Source organism: Corylus avellana, chromosome ca3, assembly GCF_901000735.1.
Source record: "Corylus avellana chromosome ca3, CavTom2PMs-1.0".
In the NCBI taxonomy this organism is placed as follows: domain Eukaryota; kingdom Viridiplantae; phylum Streptophyta; class Magnoliopsida; order Fagales; family Betulaceae; genus Corylus; species Corylus avellana.
The window spans coordinates 38,156,037-38,175,498 of record NC_081543.1 but is presented as its reverse complement, the minus strand read 5'-3'; the positions used below and the strand labels follow the sequence as shown (position 1 = coordinate 38,175,498).

Sequence of the window (19,462 nt, the reverse complement as noted above, 5' to 3'; positions counted from 1 at the left end):
CCTTTCTGAGCGCAATGTAATCTTGTTATTTAGAGATTTATGCTCTAGATTATTTCTTGATGATGAATGAAAGAAATATGTTAAAAAAAGAAAAAAGAAAAAAAATTGTAATAAAGTGGAACCATTTACTTGGTGCACGCATGGATGATTTTCAATTTTCAATTTTCAATTTTCAAAGTCGATGGTTCATTTCAATAAGCACTTGGATATAATAAGACTTAAGGGCTCTCCAAAGACATTATTCCTTTCTATAGTAATACAACAATAATAGCTCGCCATTCCAAGCAAGAACTTTTAACACAAGAAAGTGCAATCAAGCAATAACTAACACATAAGAGTTCAAATAATTTTCCCCATACTTCTTGCAAGAGACAATCAAGGATCAATCAGACGCACGCCAAGCTCTGAGAAAACTAGAACTTTTGAAATCTAACAAGACACACATTCAATTATTAACCACATTGTTCAACAGGGAAAGTTTTTGCATTTGAACTGAATTAAGCAAGGAACTCACTTGGCGGGGGGCTTACATAATTGCATATTCTCAGTACTCCTCCTAAACCATTATGCACAAGCACAATCTTCTCCTATGACTTTGGCAGTTTACCATATTAATTCTCAGTTTACCATAACTGCACCCAAACTAAGCTTGCAAAGACTTTGTTTCAAGTTTCTCTCATTCAATCCCCCCGAAACACACACACACACACACAAATTCAATGATTTCTTCCCAATTGAGGCTTAGCTTATCAATTAAATTCATGACTGATGAATTCTTTCCACACCCTCCTACTGAAGCTGCGCTGAAAAAGGAGATTAAATATGCTGAATGATACGACTACATTGGTGAGGTGAGAAACCCAAACTTGTCTATGCTGAAGAAGAAGAATACGAACACACAAAAAAGAAGAAGAAAAGTTCTCACCTTTATATCATATCATTAAACTCTTTCAAAATTAGGTGTAAATTACAGTCTCTTGAAAGAGCTATTGGGCATAAACAAAATATGCATACTATATTTGCGTTGTGAACCATCGGTAGCACAGTCGATCATTCTGATGAGGAAAAGAGCGAGGGAACCGACCGACAGTCTGATTTGCGATGTCGTATACCCCGAAACCCTCTTTCTGTAGTGTCATACACAAGACATCATCAGTGAAATAGATGCAATTACGTTTGAATATGGTAGAGTCACCAGCTCGCATGCACCCAGATTCATCACAGCTCAAGAAAATAGCTTCGTCACCTAAGCTTGTGATCTCCTTCCACGCCATCCTCCCCCAATCCAATTTGAAAACATTGAACTTCCACCCGCCATTCGACCCTAAATTCAGTTGAACCAACAACAGATCCCCACAAAGCGATTCCATCAGATATTCAGTGGGATATAAATCACTTGATAATGCATTAATCCTAGTTGGGATTCTTTTGGCATAAGGAACATGAGTACCCAACTTAAATTGTATTAAGTTTCGGTGCCAATCAAGTGCACAGAATCCACCCTTGTAGCTTATAACATCAACAACCCACATCCTCATGTCAACAACAATCCACTCCTTACCTCCTGGTTTCAAAAACATCAACTTTTCAAGAGATTTCCCATCACGAATTGCTAAAGCAATTGAACTTGGATTTCCCGGTTCAGATGATAAAACGAACTTTCGCTTCTGGGTATCCAGAGAGTGATCGAGTGTGAACGCGGGTAGCCGAATCCAAGCCCTTGAGAATGGGTTATAGAGACAGATATGATGGGCGTGATACTTGCGATCGCAACCAGAGGAACACTTGGATGTGGTGCAATCCATTACCAGCCAACGATGCCAGGAGTAGACGCTCCTCGGCAACAGGGGCTGCCCATCAACAGTCTTGAACTTGGGAATTTTACACACGCTCGAGTTTCCATTGAAAACATTCAACAAACATATGCGTTGCACAATTCTGCTCTGCTTTTTGTAGGAAAGTAGTTGTGGAGGTGACGACGCAAATAGCTCGCCGGCGACGGACCGCCATGAACGACACACGCAGCGGTAGTTGTAAAGATTAACCACGTCGGTTGGCTGCCTCAAGATCATCTCTGCTAGGTCTTCTGGGAGGTCAGACCAGGACATCGTGGCCATTGTCTATGACGGTTTTGAGTGATTCACACCAAGACCTAAAATCCGATTTATAGGACGTAAAATTCGGAATCCAATCCACTGACGGTTTTATATTACAAGTGTTACAATATATTCAAAATATTTTTGGCATATCCTTATATTTTCTGTATTTACCTTATATTTTCGTTTATAGACTCCACATACACCAATTTTTCGAACATAGCCCAATCAAATTAAATCTCAATTTTTTTTTTTTTTAATCTTTTTTCTGGAGGAAAAAAAAATCATATTTAGTCACTAAATTTTCATTTGATTTGAATTTAGTTATTGAGTTTTTAATTTTAAGAATACTACCTAAGTTTAAAATAGGCCACTATATCACTTTACCGTTAAAGTTAACGGTTTTAACATGTCATAAACATTCAAATGCAATGCCACATCAACAAGTGTTAAGTCATTCACAAACCACCCCCCCTTCAAAAAAAGAACATGGATTTGACTAGTAAAACTTAGAGAAAAACATGAGAAACTAAGAAGCAAATCCGTAGTAAGAAAGACTTCGGTTCTTACCTCAAAAAAATAAAAAAGACTTCGGTTCCATTAGCGTGACATTGCATTGGGGTGTTGAGAACTTGAGATAGAAGCTGACGTATAAAATGTTGATGAATAATCTCACATTGTTTGTAGACAAGACCTTGGACGTGTTTATAAAAAATAGGCAACAAAATAAAATATGTGATAGATGACAAACTATTATTTTTATGGTAACTTGATAAAAAGACATATTTTGAACTTGGCCAAATCTAAGAGACTAATTATTAAAATTGAAAACTTAATGACTAAATTCAAATCAAATAAAAATTTAAGAACTAAATATAATTTTTCTCTTTTCATAATCCAAAACACTTTTCAAAACTGTACCAAATAGATCCTAATTTGCATTAGTTTTTTTTTTTTTTTTTAATAATGAATCTACAATTCTATGAAAATGAACAAAAAAAGAAAAAAAGAAAAAGGAAAGCTTTTTATGGCCCTTTCATATTGCTATCTTTTAAATTACACGTTTTGAAACTGCAAATCTCAATTCGAACCCGTAAACATATTGTACTTTCAAAGAATTCTGATTTAAAATAGGTAGTGAATCGATCTATTGTACAAGAAGACACTTGTGTCAGTAACAAAGAATTAGTATACAAGAAAAATTATGACTCCTATCAGCTACTTCCCCAAAGGCATGGAAAAATTGACCGAAGCAAAAATCAGGGTATATATAATCCAACCACCTCTCTCAATGATAAGTAAATCCAATTTTCTGTCTCTTCACCATAAGATTCCCATCGAAATATTGCAACAGCAGCAGAAGCAAGTAGAAGCTCATTCACTATAAGATCCAGGAAAGAGGAATGATGGCGTTCAAATAGACACTGAAACATATTTCCATCACCTCCAATGGAATTTGGCCAAAACCAAACACATTTCAGCATCCCAGGCTCCTCATTATGCTGCTAAGCTTGTCAATGACAACTGGTGGATTGGCAAATGATCCGTCAAGATTAATTGCATGATATTCCAACCCTTTCCACCGAGCTATCAATGCAAAATGTGGCCGTCGATATTGGCTGCTAATGATCTCCAGAATCACAGTTTTTGGCATTGCAGATACTATGTGAGTCAGACCTGCACCATGAGCACCAATAATAACTGAAGCATCTTGAATGGCTCGGACTTGCTCCTTCATGGACATGTGTGCAAACAATCCATTGACAAGGTTTACATTGCACACTTTATGATTCAATGCCCAGCTCTTCAGGGAATCAAACACTTCTTGTTCATTGCTAAGCCTCGATTCAACTTTACCGCCATGACGAGGATGAGCTAAATAATCTTCCCGTCGAACAAAGAGGACATTAGGACCTGAGACTGGCCTTTCAACATGGTGTCTGTTTACTGGAAACCGAAAGGCAGCTCTAATCATTTCCCCAAATTCAGATAATCGGGCAGTTTTCTTGTCATCAGGGTTTTGCCACAGGTCATGTGCAGATGCTCCATGACAATTTATTTCTTCAGAAAGCCCTTTAAATAGTGCAGTCTCATATCCCAAAGGTGAAAGAATAGCATGGCGAAAACAAACTGGACCACTAAAGTTTTTAGCATATCGAAGACTAGAAAACAATGCTTTCCATGTTTCTTCCAAGGGTGCCTGATTATTTCCACCAAAAGAAGAGAGATCAGTGATATTCGGATAATTAAACATGGCCAGATAGAAATAAAAGCAGAATGGCAGAATATTCCCACAAACACAGACTAGAAATTCACCCATTGGAACTATAAGAAGAAGAAGATAATGATAAGCATACACCCTTCCAACAAATTGATGGAAGATCATTCATGTTTAAGATGCTAACTGAAAACAACAGAAGCTTCTCTTCCCTCAACAGGAAACTGTCATTTAGTTCCACCGTCTGGGAAAAACCAACACTAAAAGGTTTGAGTGTAAGAAGAAAATTAGCTGGTACACTGTTAAGTACCCCTTGTCCCAATTATTTCTCAAGAATCCTTGCGCTTCCATTTCTCCTTCAGACACCTCTATAGTTATAGCATCCTATTGCTCATAATCATTGACACAACAAAATGTCAATCATCAATCACTCGGGTCCATAAGGTTGTGTTTTTTATTCGAAGAGAATGGTTGGCAGGTTCTGAGATTGAGCATTGGAGAAGGCAGGAATCAAATACTCACTGGATGTTGAGCATCAAATACTTACATACATATACATATACATATACATATACATATACATATACATACATACACACACACACAGAGACAGCAATTTGCACAACAGCAAAAAAGAAACAGGGAAATCTACTGGATCTTTAAATGTGCTTGTTTAACATAAATCCAAATAAAGAAAGGTACTCAAATAAAGGTCTAAGTAAAATGTAAATTTGGCTTATGTGAAAAATCTTTTGCAAGCTTAATCTCACTCATCATGTATGCCATTTATATTTCTCTAAACATGCATGGGTATAAATTCCTATACTATTGTTATCGTTCTGATAAAATGCTTATTAGAAGTCTGTAGAAGTTGCATGACTGGATCCATGTCCTATTTTTGCCTTACTAAATTAAAAACTTATAGTCCCATCCATCCAATACAAGATTTCTGCACTAAAATCATGAGATGAACTCCATAAAATTTTATTGGTCAAGAACCTCCATCATGTTTGTTCTACAAAAGTTCACTACTTCCTATTTGTACAATACTAAAACTTAAAGCTCCAGCCTTTCTTTCTCATTATTCTCCACTCCACCACTTACTCGACCACAATCCACAAATAACAAGCTGACAAAAGTCAGAACTAAGTATTTGTATGAGCATTATCAGGTGTTCTTAAACAATACAAATGAAGCCGATATACTACAAAAGAAAGAAGCCATGCAAAATCGAGCACACATACCATACAGTGGCCATCCACAAAAACCAACTTAGGTCGATTGGGCAACCCTGTAACTCTTGAAGAGACGTATGCACTGTACCAATCTGTAACAGTGTGGAAAAGGTTTGCATACTCGAAGCGTGTCACCAAAAGCGTAGGCTCCTCAATCCACTGCAAGTGAAGCCTTAGATATCTCAGAACCATATAAAGAGAAAAAATAAATAAATAAGTAAATCATTTGCCCTACATAAAGTTTACCAATCCTAGATTTAGGGTATAATTAATCTTAAGACTTTGTTTTTGGAAACTTCCAATTTTTTGGTGATGCACAATTGGATATTCAAAACCGCATTATATCACTTCCAAATCAATCTAGAAGAAAATCAAGCATTAATTTCCTAGAACAACACATTGGCATTTAATCCAACACTTCCTACACGAGATCATTAAAAACCCATTAGAATCTTCACGATCAACGCCTCCATATACCAAAAACAAACTGACAAATCAAAACTAACCATACCTGCACCAACACTCAAAGATGGAAAATTTATCCCCAAGCCCACCTAGCCGATGATTAATTCCCAAATCAGCGTCCAAATCCATAAATGACATCAAAAGCTGTAACAGTAAACTACTATTTCTTATTGAAAAGGCCAATTCGAGATGGCAAATCTCCTAACAATTCTTTACACTTCAAAAAGCTACTCCTCCCTGCACTTAGTCAGCCTTATATAAGGCTTAGCAACTAAAGCAATTCAGTTACAAAGTTGATTACAACTAACTAAAATAACTGCCACTTATACACGTGCAGTGTTTATTGAAACAGAATTAACTACTTAATAGAATCTAACTTCATCTAACTGTATCACCTTGTGCTCAACCCCCTCAAGCAAGAACAATCTTGGTGAAGCACAAACATGGCCACGGCTCCACTTAGCATCACAATTATAACATAACCCATTTTTTCTTCTTTCCATCATCTCAACATTAGAAATTTTCTGCACTGGCAACACTGCCGAACCAGAAATAGGAATATTAGACTTGTGCTGATTATCAACAATACCAACATTCTCAGAATCCTTTTGCTGCCCAAACAAATTAGTTTTTCCTCCCAACAACCCAGTACCCTTATTCTCTCCCCCAAAACTTCTGCCAACATTATTACAGGGAAGGGCATTCCATTGGGGCTTATTGCTCTTTCTGAAATTGAATATATAATCCTCTTGGATTTTGGCTAAAGAATAAGCATCCATTAGAACCATAGGTTTAAACATCTTCACTGCCAATCTAATTTCATCTTTTAACCCCCAGTAAAACAACTCAGTTTATGTGCTTCAGGCAAATCAGCCACCCTATTGGCTAAAACTTCAAACTGTTTTTTATATTCTTCCAAAGATCCTCTTCTTGTTTCAACTTTGACAATGTTTCCATAGGATCATCATAAGACCCCATACCAAATCTAATCTGTAATGCTCTAGCAAAATCATCCCAAGCAACAAAAGAATTTGATTTAGTGATCAAAGAACTGCTCAGCCTTGTAACACCAATTCAATGGATCCTTCCCATTGAATTTTGGAAACTCCAACCGAATGGACTTAGTGTAGAATCCATCTCCTGCATGAAATTCTCCACCATCTCCTGCATACCTTCCTCCTTTTGAAGTTGAACAAAAATTGGCCTCCATGGAATTAAAAGATACACTTTTATCTTTCTGTTCTGTTCCCTTCTGCAATTCTTTAATGTAACTCAACAATTGATCCAACCTCTCATCCAACTTCACCTCCAAACAATCCTGCCTTGCACTTATGAAAGCAAACTTATCATCCTGCTTCTTCTCAAAACTATCCTGTCTTGCATTCCTCCCTTCAAAATCATCCTTCAACTGCTTAAACTCCTTCCTGAACTGCACCAAATCAGAATTTTGCCCCATTGACCTAGTTTCCATGAAAAGAAAACAAATGGCTTTGATACCACTTGTAACAGTAAACTACTATTTCTTATTGAAAAGGCCAATTCGAGATGGCAAATCTCCTAAGGAAGCCAATTCGAGATGGCAAATCTCCTAACAATTCTTTACACTTCAAAAGGCTACTCCTCCCTGCACTTAGTCAGCCTTATATAAGGCTTAGCAACTAAAGCAATTCAGTTACAAAATTGATTGCAACTAACTAAAATAACTGCCACTTATACACATGCAGTGTTTATTGAAACAGAATTAACTACTTAATAGAATCTAACTTCATCTAACTGTATTGTTTCTCCTCCAGCTCATCTTCTCTTCCTTGCAAATCTGCCCTAACCTCTTCTGCATCTCCCGTGACAAAAGCCCTCACGTAATCAACTTTAATCCACGAATAGAAAACTAAACCAAAATATCCAAATTCACAAACCCAGCAAACAAAAGAAAAACCTCACCCGCCCAGGGAAAAAAAAAAAAAACCAAAAAAACTGACAAATCAAAACCTAGCAAACCTGCACCACCACCCAAAAACGGAAACTTTATTCCCAAAACCATCCAAAGCAACGATCAAAATTCCCAAATAACCACCTTCCAAGTTTCAAATCCACAAATTGAATAAAAAGCCCTCGAGAAATCAACTTTAATCCATATATAGAAGCTAAAACAAACAACAGATCACAATTTTTTTTTTTTTTGTTTTTTTTTTTTAAAAAAGATGACTATTCAAAACCCAGCAAACTCGTACCACCAAGCAGAAATGGAAACTTTACCATCGATACCCCCGGATTCCCCAGTAGTCAGCTTCCAAATTCGCAAACCGAAACTACAAATCCCAATTAACTGAATCAACCGTCCTCAAGCTAACAACTTTAATCCATCAACAGAATAAACTAAACTGAACCCAGATTTCCTTTCACCCAAAATCATCCAAATTCCCCAACACTCAGCTTCCAAATCCATAAATCGAAACCAAAAACAAATACCCAATTAACAAAAACACTGACTAAACCCCCAAACCTCGTGGCACTGGAACTCGCCCGGCGTGACGACCCGGACGGACCGGATCAGATCCCGCATGGTGTGCTTGGCGATCTCCCCCCTCGGCACGTACCGGTCCAGGAACTCACCGTCCACGAGCCCACGCGGCGGACCCAGAAACCCCACACCGCCGTCGACCTCGAACGCCCCATTCTGGAACTCCGGCAGCTCCTCCTCCTCTCTCCGCCCTATCACCTCCTCCAACCCCTCCCCTCCCCTCGACATCTTGATCCTCTCGGGCACCATCCGGAGCGACCCACCCTCACAAATGGAGCTCCGCAGGGTCTCGCTGTGCCAGCACCTGAACCATCCCCTGGGATTCTCGTCAGGATTTGGAGGGAGGAGAGGGTCGAGGCGGCGAGAGAAGCCGTTGCCGAAGAAGGCCTCGCAGGAGCGTGGGGCCGGAGGGGAGTTGTGGGACCAGGGGAGGTAGGATGGGAGGATGGGCCATGGCTTGAGGTGACGGTTGCGACGGGTGGGGTAGTTAAGTGGGTTGTTGGGGGAGGGTGGTGAAGTTTTGGATGTAAATTGGTAGAGGCAGAGGGAGAGGGAGTTGAGGGCGAAGAGGAAGATGACGATCTTCAACAGCAGAACGTCCCTCTTGTTCTTCATCATTTCGTTTCCTTTCTTTTGTATTTGTGTTGTTGTTGTGGTAATTTGTTTGTCGTAAGTCTTGAAGGCGTGGGGAGATGGAAATCAAGAAGGTAAAGGTTGAAGGAGAGAACATATGCTGATTGCTGACACACTGTGAGTGGGGAATGGGGCATGTTGTTTTTTATTGAAAAATAAATAAAATAAAAAGGGAAATATAATAAAAACGTATAAATTGAGATGGAAGAGAAATTAAATTAAAAAAATAAGAAAAAAGAATTTCTCAAAAGTTATAGGTGGACCCACTCGTACACCTCATTATGTTGAAAATAACTACAACATTGATCAAACAACTTCCACCCCTAAGCAAGCATCAAGAGGCCATGGCCCATAGGTCATATTTAAGAATCTTTCGACACTTTTATCCCTACATCTATATTTCTTTATCTTGTTCTTACCTTTTTCTTTCTCTTTGTAACTTAAGATATATTTGAACCAAGGTGATGTCAAATAATTAGATTGTTTCAATAAATAAAAAAGTGGGAAATTGTGGTGGAAAGAGATATGGTACCTCCGCTATCACTCTACTTTCACGATCATGATTCATTCCAAATGAAAAAGAAACAAATAATAATAATAATAATGGAAATGGGCTCATTAACATAACAAGTTTTGAGGATAAATATTAATTTATTTCCTACTCCTTATATGGAGCTACATATCAAGACTAAGTGCGCTTTCTGATCTCCAATGCCTTGCTTTCTCAAATCCATTGACACAATTCTCAAAGTCATCAATGGTCTGGTCAATCTCTTCCTGGGTGTTCATCACAAATGGTCCAAACTGCACCAGAGGCTCTCCCAATGGCTCACCCCCAACCAAAATGAATCTGAGGGGTTTGGAGGACTTGTTCCATGCCTCCAACCCATCCCCTTTTCCCAGAAGAAGAATGTGGTGGGCTGAGGCTGCCGAAGATTTCAGATTTCCAAACATCCCTTCTCCCTCCAAGACATAGACAAACGCATTCCATGATGTTGGCACAGGTTGTTGAAGGTGAGTTCCTGGTTTGAGTGTGAAATCCAAGTACATTGTTGGGGTCCTTGTGTAGATTGGTGATTTTGTTCCCAAGGACTCGCCGGCTATAACTCTAACCTTTATCCCATCTTCCACAGCTTCAGCAATGTTTTTACTCAGCATTTCTTGATACTTTGGTTCAATCCTGTGATCAGACAGAAATCAGAGCTCCATCAGATGAAGTTTTGGACACTTGGGGTAAACAAAGCAAAGTTTGGCCTTTGAAAGCTATGAAAGTAGTTCCAAGATGTTGGTAAAGGAAAATGGTCATTAATTCCCAAGGGTTATAATTATATGACAGAAGTTCAAAGCTTGCAGGCAGGCAAAAGCTATCATCTATCATGACAGAAATTAACAACTTCAGAAATAAGATACTTTCTAGTTTATTTGAACTAAATATTATCTAGTTAGTTATACTAAAGGGATATTTTTGTCTTTTTATTTTTTAGGGACAAAATATACAATTCAAAATGAAACAAGAGTAAAAAGGTAGAGTGTTCTAGCTGACCATTTCTGGCTGGTATGCACACACGCAAGATGGTGGTGCATTCAAAAGCATCTTTGGAAAAAGGTCCCATGATGGCCAATGATGGTTGTAGTATGTGACAACTGCATATTCTCCTTAGAAAAGTTTAAAACTATATTGACTTTTTCGAATTTCAATTCTCAACGATTTGCTACTGAGAGTTATTATGTGGTTCACCTGTTTAAATAGAAAAACAGATGAATCTTATCTTATATTTACTGTTCGAATTGTTAACAATTTAAAAACAAAATTATTAGGAATCTTGTCTAACTTATCCATTGACTCAGGCGAATACTATTTTGCTTTAGAATGACCACACAGTGACATCAAACATATGTCATATAGCTGTCTGTCTCTGTGGACGGCCTATTGCTTACATTTTATGCTTGGAGGAGAGGTTGATCCACAATTGTAAGCCCTTTTGAGTTCCCTGGGCGGCAGGCATTTCTGAGTGGACAATTCCTCTTCCTGCAGTCATCCATTGCAAGTCACCGGCTCCTATTGTCCCCTTGTGCCCTTCAAAATCTTCATGTGTGACAGATCCCTGATGACAAACAATTGCTTTCAATTAGGGTATGTACAACCCGCCTCTAAAAATAAAGGTTTCATTAAAGACCCACAGAAAAACAAATAAAAAAAAGATAGTAGTCATGCTGGGTCTTGTCTGTTTAACATATTTCCTGCCAACTACATGGACCCAAGAAAGCTCAGGTCAACCTTGTACAGTTGTCTGATTAGGATAGGGCAGCAGGGGTTGGGTCTCACTGGCTGAACTATACAGATACATTGCCAGCCAGCTGCAATTTCTTAGAAGAGGCATCCTCCTCACCTAAGATTTTGAACAACCATCCTGAGAAAAATAACAAAGTTTTCCAGAATTTCCTCCATCTGTCTAACACAGTCTTGTCAGACTAATATGTGTCTAAAATACCTATAATTTTGAAAATGCACATAATTTTGAACATACGTCAATTTAATAGATTGAACCGGATGAAATTTCTCCCTAGACGAAAACTTTGTCCCATGAAAAATTAACCAATGAATTAGGTAGTATGATTTTTTTTTTTTTGTTGTCTTCTTTATCTATCTCATGGTTTATATAATTACTGCGAGTTTCAACCATTTTAATGTAATAGCTGAAATATAATGGAAAAATCGACCAACTTTATAGTGGGTTTTTATTTGTTTCTTTTTTTTATGCACTATATATATATGAAAAGAAAAGTAGTGATGATCGCATGCGCACAATTATAAAAAGGGATATACCTGCAACATGTATGTCACTGTCTCGAATCCTGCTTAGAGGAAAAAGAAGAATTAATGATGAGAATCATCCTATTTTATTGTCGACAGGCAGAGGTGATTTACAAAAGTGAGAGAACCAAAAAAAAAAAAAAAAGCCAATAATCAAACCTCTGTGTGGATGATCAGGAAAACCAGCAGGAGCAGTAACTGCAACATTCAAAATAACAAAAATCTAAGCAAAACGAAGATAGATGCATATATATATATATATACAGACGACCCATTACATTTCATGAAGAAACAGGGGAAAACAGAGACAGCCCACCTGAGAATTCATCCAGGACAAGAAAGGGATCAAAGTATTTTAGCTCAAACCTGAAAAACAAAAGTATCCCATTAGCCCAAACACCTCAAATTGCTCAAAGTTCCATTCATTTGATCAGTATAATAACTCTCTTACCGTCCTATGCTCCTCCTAACAATGGCGCCAGCTCCTTCATGCTGTGGCCTGGCCAAGAACTTCCTTTCCACAAGACGTGGTTCGTTGAGAACACCACAACTTTGATCATTTCCAGGCATTTTTCTTTCTTTATATAATTAAAAGCGTCAACTTTCAGATACAGATTGCAGAGTCCTCGAAATATGAGAAACAGAGCATGATATTTGAAGTTATTTATAGGGCAGGGAGAGAGAGAGGGAGAGAGATTTGTTATGGAAGGTCAAAAGGAAGATATCGGCGGCCAAATGAGACCCACAAGCATGGTAATTAGCTTGCGTGAGCTCCAGGGACTTGTTTATTCCTGTGCATAACGTCAGCATCGCGTGTCGATGATGTACCCTGAGTGACATTGAATATGGGTCCACATTTGGGGTCCGGGTCCGAGTCCAGCATAGTTTTTATGTGAGGCCCATTGAATATGGACCCACATATACAAGGGTCGGATATTATTTTTTCTAACTTTTCAAGCAAAGGAGAACGATGTTTCTTTTAGTTATCTCAGCCAAAAAAAGAAAGAAAAAAAAAATACAATTTTATTTTATTTTACCTTTTATACAAAGATCGGTTAAAACTCACCTTGAAAACCAACTTATAAAGGGAGGGTCGGGTAAAACTAGACCTTGAAAACCAACTTATAAGGGAAGGGTGTTCAAGAGTTTATATACTCATGGTTAAAATTTGACTTAACCCATAGGGGACACAAGGATCGTAACATACGACTACGCTTCCGCAGCCGATGTTCACGACTACACACTCTATCAATATTGACCCAATGACAGCCTTTTCTTTTTTTGGCAGCTTCACTCACCTATCAATATTTAAAGTTTTAACCCAGCCTATAGGTCACCTCCTCTGTGATTCGATCCCGTGATGAGGTGTTTGGCTTTGATACCAAATAATACAAACATTTGATATAACTTACCCTTAAAAATAAACTTACAATAAGAAGGTGTCTAAAAACTTATATACACATAATTAAGATAAGATTTAATCCATGCGAGACCCCTTGATGCTAATAATAAATAGTAAGTTCATAGGCACAAACATCTGATCACATGATTCACATCAACCATCATCAACAGTTCCATTGTGCAAAATCAAAGAATTTGAAAAATGATTCTATATATGAATGACAACAATGGGAAGAATTTTGATTAGGACCACATTCTTATCCTTTTCTAAAGAAAAAAAGAAAGAAAGAAAGAAAATTTCAAAACATCCCTTGTTTGGCCAAGAAGATGATGATGTTCTTCAAATGCGCATACTTTCGCTACTGTGCAGCTTTATGTTGCCATCAACCAACTTACATAATTAACCCACGGATTCAATTAACATGGGGCTTTACTTTGGTGGGCTTTTGGGCATAGTCCATGGATGACATCATTGAGAGAAAAGCATGACGTGGAGACGACCGTTAGATAATAAAAAAAGAGAGGAATTGACTTTGTTTTTAACTGGATGATCTTTAAAATGGAAAGTCTGTAATGCAATAACTTGTAGACTTTTTGGAAACCATTCAAACTTCTGTACATGAATCTTCCTTCCATGATGATTCTAGGATTACGAATGATGATGTTTGCACCATTTCCTTGCTTTTTCAACTAGAAAATGAAAAGTGTTTGCCTCATTTGAATTTCCCACTTCTTAGGTTATGTTGCAACTTGCAAGGGACATTTAAGTGCTCTCGAGTAGGCCGGTAGACTTGTGAGAGGCATGCAAAATATTTAATTGAAATGAAAAATAAATAACTAAAATAAGGTTTAAATTCAGAACTTTGTTACAGAAAAATGCTAGGAATATCAAATTTTTTACCAAGAGATGTGAGAGTAATTCTAAAAGTTCCTTTTGTCTCTCTTTTAAGTCCCTCCAAAAATGATGTGACTATTAAATTTACCATTGGACTTGTTATGGAGATTATTCATTAAAAAAAAAAAAAAAAAAGTTATGGATACCAATGAATAAGCTCTACGTTATGTTTGTGACAATACTATATTAAATCACCACTTCTGATAAAAACATATAAAATATATATATATATATAATAAATTAATTAAAAAAAAAAAGAGATAAGTTTAATGATTTAGTCAATACTATAAGATCTTATAGTGCCCTGTATTAAGGAAGGTGCTACTTTCTTCGGTGAAAAATAATCAAAAGCCAAACCCAATTGCTCTTTAGTGTGTAAACCAGCAAAAACCCACTCATCGAATCCCTAAAAAGGACTATTTATTATCCAGGGAGTTGGCTGTAAGCCAAAAGTGACTATATCAATAATTCTTTACAATTTCTTGACACGTGTCAATATGTAATTGAAAAATACTAAAAATTTTCATTGATTGACAAGCCTAATATTAATCTGTTTTCCTTTTTAACTCCAAGAAAGGAGAAAAGGGAAAGTTTCTTTCTCTGATGAAGACATTATGTTTTCATGGATTAAACATAAACATCCTTCCAACACTTACGTCTATTTAAGTTTGATTTAAAACAACAATTTTAAAATGCTTAATATGAAAACATAATTTTTTTTAAATGCAATTAAATGTTTAGCAAAATCGCAGTTTAACCTTTATAATTATGTGTTTTAAAAAATAAATAAACCTTTTTAGTTTTTACCTATGATTTGAAAAATACAAATTTTCTGCGTTTTCAAGTGGCAATTTTTTAAAAATACAATTCCAAACAATCTATTTTCTACGATTTTGTTTAAAATCACAGTTTTGTCTATGAAACTGCAATGCCAAACGCTTCCTGCCACAAAAAATTATTACTAAGATTTCAGAAGAGGAATATATATATGAAAGCCATACAAACTTGATTAATTTGCAGAGATTTTTGGATACCAATACATGATTCAATAGCCTGTAAAACATTCTGGTTTTTAGGATCACAGAGTTATTTGCTCCTCCTCATTAGAGAAAGGGCTGGTTGTTTACATAACGGGTCAATGAGAAAAACTGTGTCAAATCTACATAGTGTGTTTAAAATTATCATACTTGCATTAGTTAGAATTCAAGCTAGCTAGTCTGCAAGCACCAAAGCAGATTGCTATATGCAAGAGGGTGGATTTTGTGGACCATAAGCAGCACCATTGGCATTATTGCACGAGGAAGATGCCGGTCCTCCCGTACCGGAGTAAACGAGTTCGATGTCACTGAGCTCAATCTTCTCACAAGGTTTACTTCGGCTGCATTCTAGAGCAATTGCAATCTTTGACCTCGAAGTTCCCTTAATGTTTATATACTTTACATTCCGAATCTGAACTTGGGAGTTACCCTATACACAAAAAGTACATGAAATGAATAACTATTATTAAAAATAGAAGACGTGGGATCAAATAACTATTTATATTTCTTAGTTCGTTGACAACACATATGCTTTCAATGTAATTACTAAAATACCCATATTTTTTGGGTTAAAAAAAAAATAATGGTAAAAAAAACCCCCTCACATTATTTTTTTAACCCAAATAAAAAAAAAAACAAAATGGTGAGTTTATGGACACAACTATTTGGGTTTGAAATTTTTTTAAAATATATATATACAGAACCTTAAAAAAAGAGGCTATGAAACTCATATGCCCAAATAAGCGGCGGGGTCGACAACCTAAATGCATGCATGCATGCTCACTTAGTTAGACAAGAAAGTACCTTTTGACAATTGTCATATGGGCAATATTGTTGATCGATGATGATGGGATTATAGACATCCTCCATATGAATTTGTTGAAAGGTAAGATCGAAGACATTGCTTGCAAAAGAGCTAGCCCATGTTTTGACCCTCAACCCATTCTGGGTGCCGATGAAGGTGCAGTTAGTCACAGTCAGTCCATTGACATCTTCTTCATTAGCCGTCCGACCGAGGCTTCCGACACTGATTCCATGGCCGGGGCCACACCAAACATTTGTAACATTTATGCTTGAACAACCAGGGCTCAAGGAAACGCAGTCATCTCCGGTGGCTATTACCGCTGTCGATATGTCTATATGAGTCGATTCCCCAATGTGGATTCCGTCGGTGTTGGGGCTGTCTTCTGGCGCTATTAGATGAATGTGATCAAATCTCATGCCGGAGCATCTATAAAGGTTCATATGGACACCCATGCTATTGATTGATGTCAGGTGAGTTACCCGTGAATTGTTCACGTAATTGAATCCCATTGACTGTCAAAAGCATTAGGGAAACACATTTTTTATGAGCAATAGTTCAATAAAATGGCCCCAAGAAAAAGTAAAAACCCTAATTCACATAAACAGAATTGTAAAATTTTTACCATAGATCAAAATTCCCTTCAATTAGCTGTCCGAATTGAATCTGACAGTAAGGACTACACGGCCCAACTGGCCTTAGCCAGGTGGGCAGGGGCAGAATTAGAAATTTTAGTTTGGAAAGCAAAATTTTTAGAAATAATATTTGGGGGGCAAAAATAATTTTTAAGGTCTATTTTTTTTTTCAAGGGCTAAGGTGGTTACGGCCATGCAGGTGGGACTGCACCCCATACTGCTCAAGGAAGGTGAGTCTCATCTGCATGCAAATCAGGCAGCTAATTGCAAGGAATGCTGGAAGAGTACCATAGAATTAAAATGTTATGTTATTGAGAAATGTTATATGCTTTTGTTCTTCTCTTATATTTTTTCACTGAAGTGACATTTTCAATCCACCATTTAATATGAGAAAGATGAGCATACCAAATAGCATTTCTCCAACAATTTTGTTACTCAGAATTGTTAGGTAATAAATGTGAGAGAACTTTTCTAGGGCGTGCCTGCCCAAGCAGGTCTTGAGCAAGCCACCCCTTATTCGGGTAGAGCAGTTGCTGGGATTCGGATCCATTTATATAACACAAGCCCATAATTATAGGCTACAGCATTTGGCAGACAAATTTAAGATTTGCATGTTGAATCAAGAACACTTACAGAGGGAAGAGGCACGCAGCTTTTACTTTTACTGCAAGTATTGTGGGCCCAAGCAGAGGGACCTCGGCCATCCAACGACCCACCTCCGCCGACTACCAACCGGTCTATGCTATTGAAGGTGATCCAATGGTACAATCTGCTACCATAAGATCCAACATCAGTATGAGATATTAGGGCACCTTTAATTATAAATGCCATTGGGCCCTTACATGGGCCTGAAAACTGTACTGGGCCCAGCATATATTTTCCGTCTGGGATTAGGACAGAATTGTATCCTTCGGATTGACAAGCTTTGTTGAATACCTTTTGAAAAACCTGCAAAAACACAATGACAAAACTATTTTCAAACAAAATTGCAAAAAGTGTTTTAAAAAAACGTCAAAAAGATCACATTTTCACGCAACAGACAATGGGTACCGTTTAAAAACGTGAAAAGATCTTCACATTTTTAAAAACGCAGACGAAATCGCATATTTTGAAACCGTTATAATTACCTTACTGTTATCGGTTATACCATCGGCAACGGCACCATATTTCGTCACATCAAAAACAATTTTCCCAGCAGCTCCAGCTTCAGTGATCAATGCTACCAAGAACATGAAGCAAACAAAACGAAAAACTGATAATGAAGACATGTTTGATTTTATTTTTTGACCACTACTAACTGAATGTCTTGCTGAATTTGATATGGTTTCTGGGTTCTTATAGCGAGTGTTAATGGATATAAATGGAAGAAAATACAAATCCTATGATTATATAGTAAATATGATTTGATACACTTGCTTTGCCAAAAACAATTTTCTCCTAAAACCGAAATCCCTTTTGACTTTAATGCATTAACCTGATTTAGGTAACAGCCAATGTTCCATGTGAAGAACACTAGCAGCCATAATAACCATAAATGACTTTATTACTTTTTAAAAAAACAATAAATGACTTGATTAAGTGGATCTATAATGGCGCCAATATACATCTTTCGAATAATTTATTTGTAAAAAAAATAAAAACTGCCCCGATTAATTAGCATATTTTAAACTTTCAATAATTCAGGCTAGATGCCTCAAACTTTAACAGGTAATGCTAAAAACAATACTTTTATTTTATTACTATCCCACACTCGTGATGTGACAATGCCAATAAACCATAGTTAAAAAAATAAAAAAGAAATGCTATTTAGTATTCTTTCATCATTTTCCAACCTCATCTTTTGAAAATCAAGCATTGAATTTATTCTACTCACATAAGTGAAAATGTGGGTCCTACATATCTAATAGTTTTTTATTTTTTATTTTTTATTTTTTTATGTCCGCACAACTACATATCTAATAGTTGATTCTAAAAGGAAAGCAAAAAAAAAAAAATTAAGGACGGATTAGTACTGCCACATCATTAAGGTGAGATAATGGTACCATAAAATTAAAGTGGATGGAAAAGAGAGAATGAAAAAATCTAGGGATTTTTCTGAAAATCTAGCAATTTTTGTGGAAAATGGAAAAATCATGAGGAGCATTGACATATGCTGATAATGAGGAAATATTCAAGGCATTTCTCCTAGTTTAAAACACTTACCATAAGATGGGATTCCATACATGAATATGATCCTTTTACGAGAGAATATTCAGGATATTGACCTTGTATTATTGAATTCTAAACTTAAATGCATATTTATGACATCATTCGGCGAGGCTTTGATCATTTTGGGGAGCTTTGACCTAACGCTCACTACTTTCCATATTAATTATATTAGACATTTCTCACTTGAGATTTATTTTTGCATTTATTAAATGGGAAGTTTCCATTTCTTATTCATAATTGACACATTTACTCATTTACATTGGAAAAGGGAAAAAAAAAAAAACGTATAGCGAGTTGGACCAAGTTTTCTCCAAAGCAATTTATTAAATTGACATTTTTTAATTTAACTTGTTAGTTTAATAAGAAATTGGAGGACAAAGGGCGTGGACAAATTTTGTCCGACCTAATTTACAAAAGAAAAAGATAAGAAAAAAAAGGTAGTAGAAATTAGAATTACCAAACTTTATAATTCTTCTTTATAGTGTTTTTCTCATTTTTAAA

The 19,462-nt window shown here is 36.7% G+C and overlaps 4 protein-coding genes across 5 annotated transcripts; all 4 read right to left on the bottom strand.

Moving 5' to 3' along the window:
• Positions 1–1,013: 1,013 nt before the first annotated feature.
• Positions 1,014–2,117, bottom strand: LOC132174589 (uncharacterized). Its single transcript, XM_059586224.1, has one exon. It carries the CDS (start codon positions 2,115–2,117, stop codon positions 1,014–1,016), a length of 1,104 nt encoding a protein of 367 aa, XP_059442207.1.
• A 989-nt stretch (positions 2,118–3,106) lies between these two features.
• LOC132174827 (beta-1,2-xylosyltransferase) lies at positions 3,107–9,272 on the bottom strand. 2 transcript variants are annotated; one of them, XM_059586518.1, is made up of 3 exons: positions 8,518–9,272; positions 5,559–5,708; positions 3,107–4,296 (listed from the first exon to the last, which is right to left on the bottom strand). In XM_059586518.1, the coding sequence occupies exons 1-3, from the start codon at positions 9,151–9,153 to the stop codon at positions 3,574–3,576; spliced, it is 1,509 nt and encodes a 502-aa protein (XP_059442501.1). In that variant the 5' UTR covers positions 9,154–9,272; the 3' UTR covers positions 3,107–3,573. The 2 variants fall into 2 exon arrangements, with proteins under 2 accessions (XP_059442501.1, XP_059442502.1); XM_059586519.1 differs by lacking the exon at positions 8,518–9,272 and adding an exon at positions 6,410–7,580.
• Positions 9,273–9,786: 514 nt separating this feature from the next.
• On the bottom strand, positions 9,787–12,707 carry LOC132173376 (pirin-like protein). The gene is made up of 6 exons (XM_059584861.1): positions 12,435–12,707; positions 12,300–12,349; positions 12,143–12,181; positions 11,996–12,024; positions 11,107–11,273; positions 9,787–10,348 (listed from the first exon to the last, which is right to left on the bottom strand). The coding sequence occupies exons 1-6, from the start codon at positions 12,551–12,553 to the stop codon at positions 9,844–9,846; spliced, it is 909 nt and encodes a 302-aa protein (XP_059440844.1). The 5' UTR covers positions 12,554–12,707; the 3' UTR covers positions 9,787–9,843.
• A 2,811-nt stretch (positions 12,708–15,518) lies between these two features.
• Positions 15,519–18,276, bottom strand: LOC132174588 (exopolygalacturonase-like). The gene is made up of 5 exons (XM_059586223.1): positions 18,228–18,276; positions 17,881–17,972; positions 17,387–17,701; positions 16,121–16,633; positions 15,519–15,746 (listed from the first exon to the last, which is right to left on the bottom strand). Exons 1-5 carry the CDS (start codon positions 18,274–18,276, stop codon positions 15,519–15,521), a joined length of 1,197 nt encoding a protein of 398 aa, XP_059442206.1.
• Positions 18,277–19,462: the final 1,186 nt, after the last annotated feature.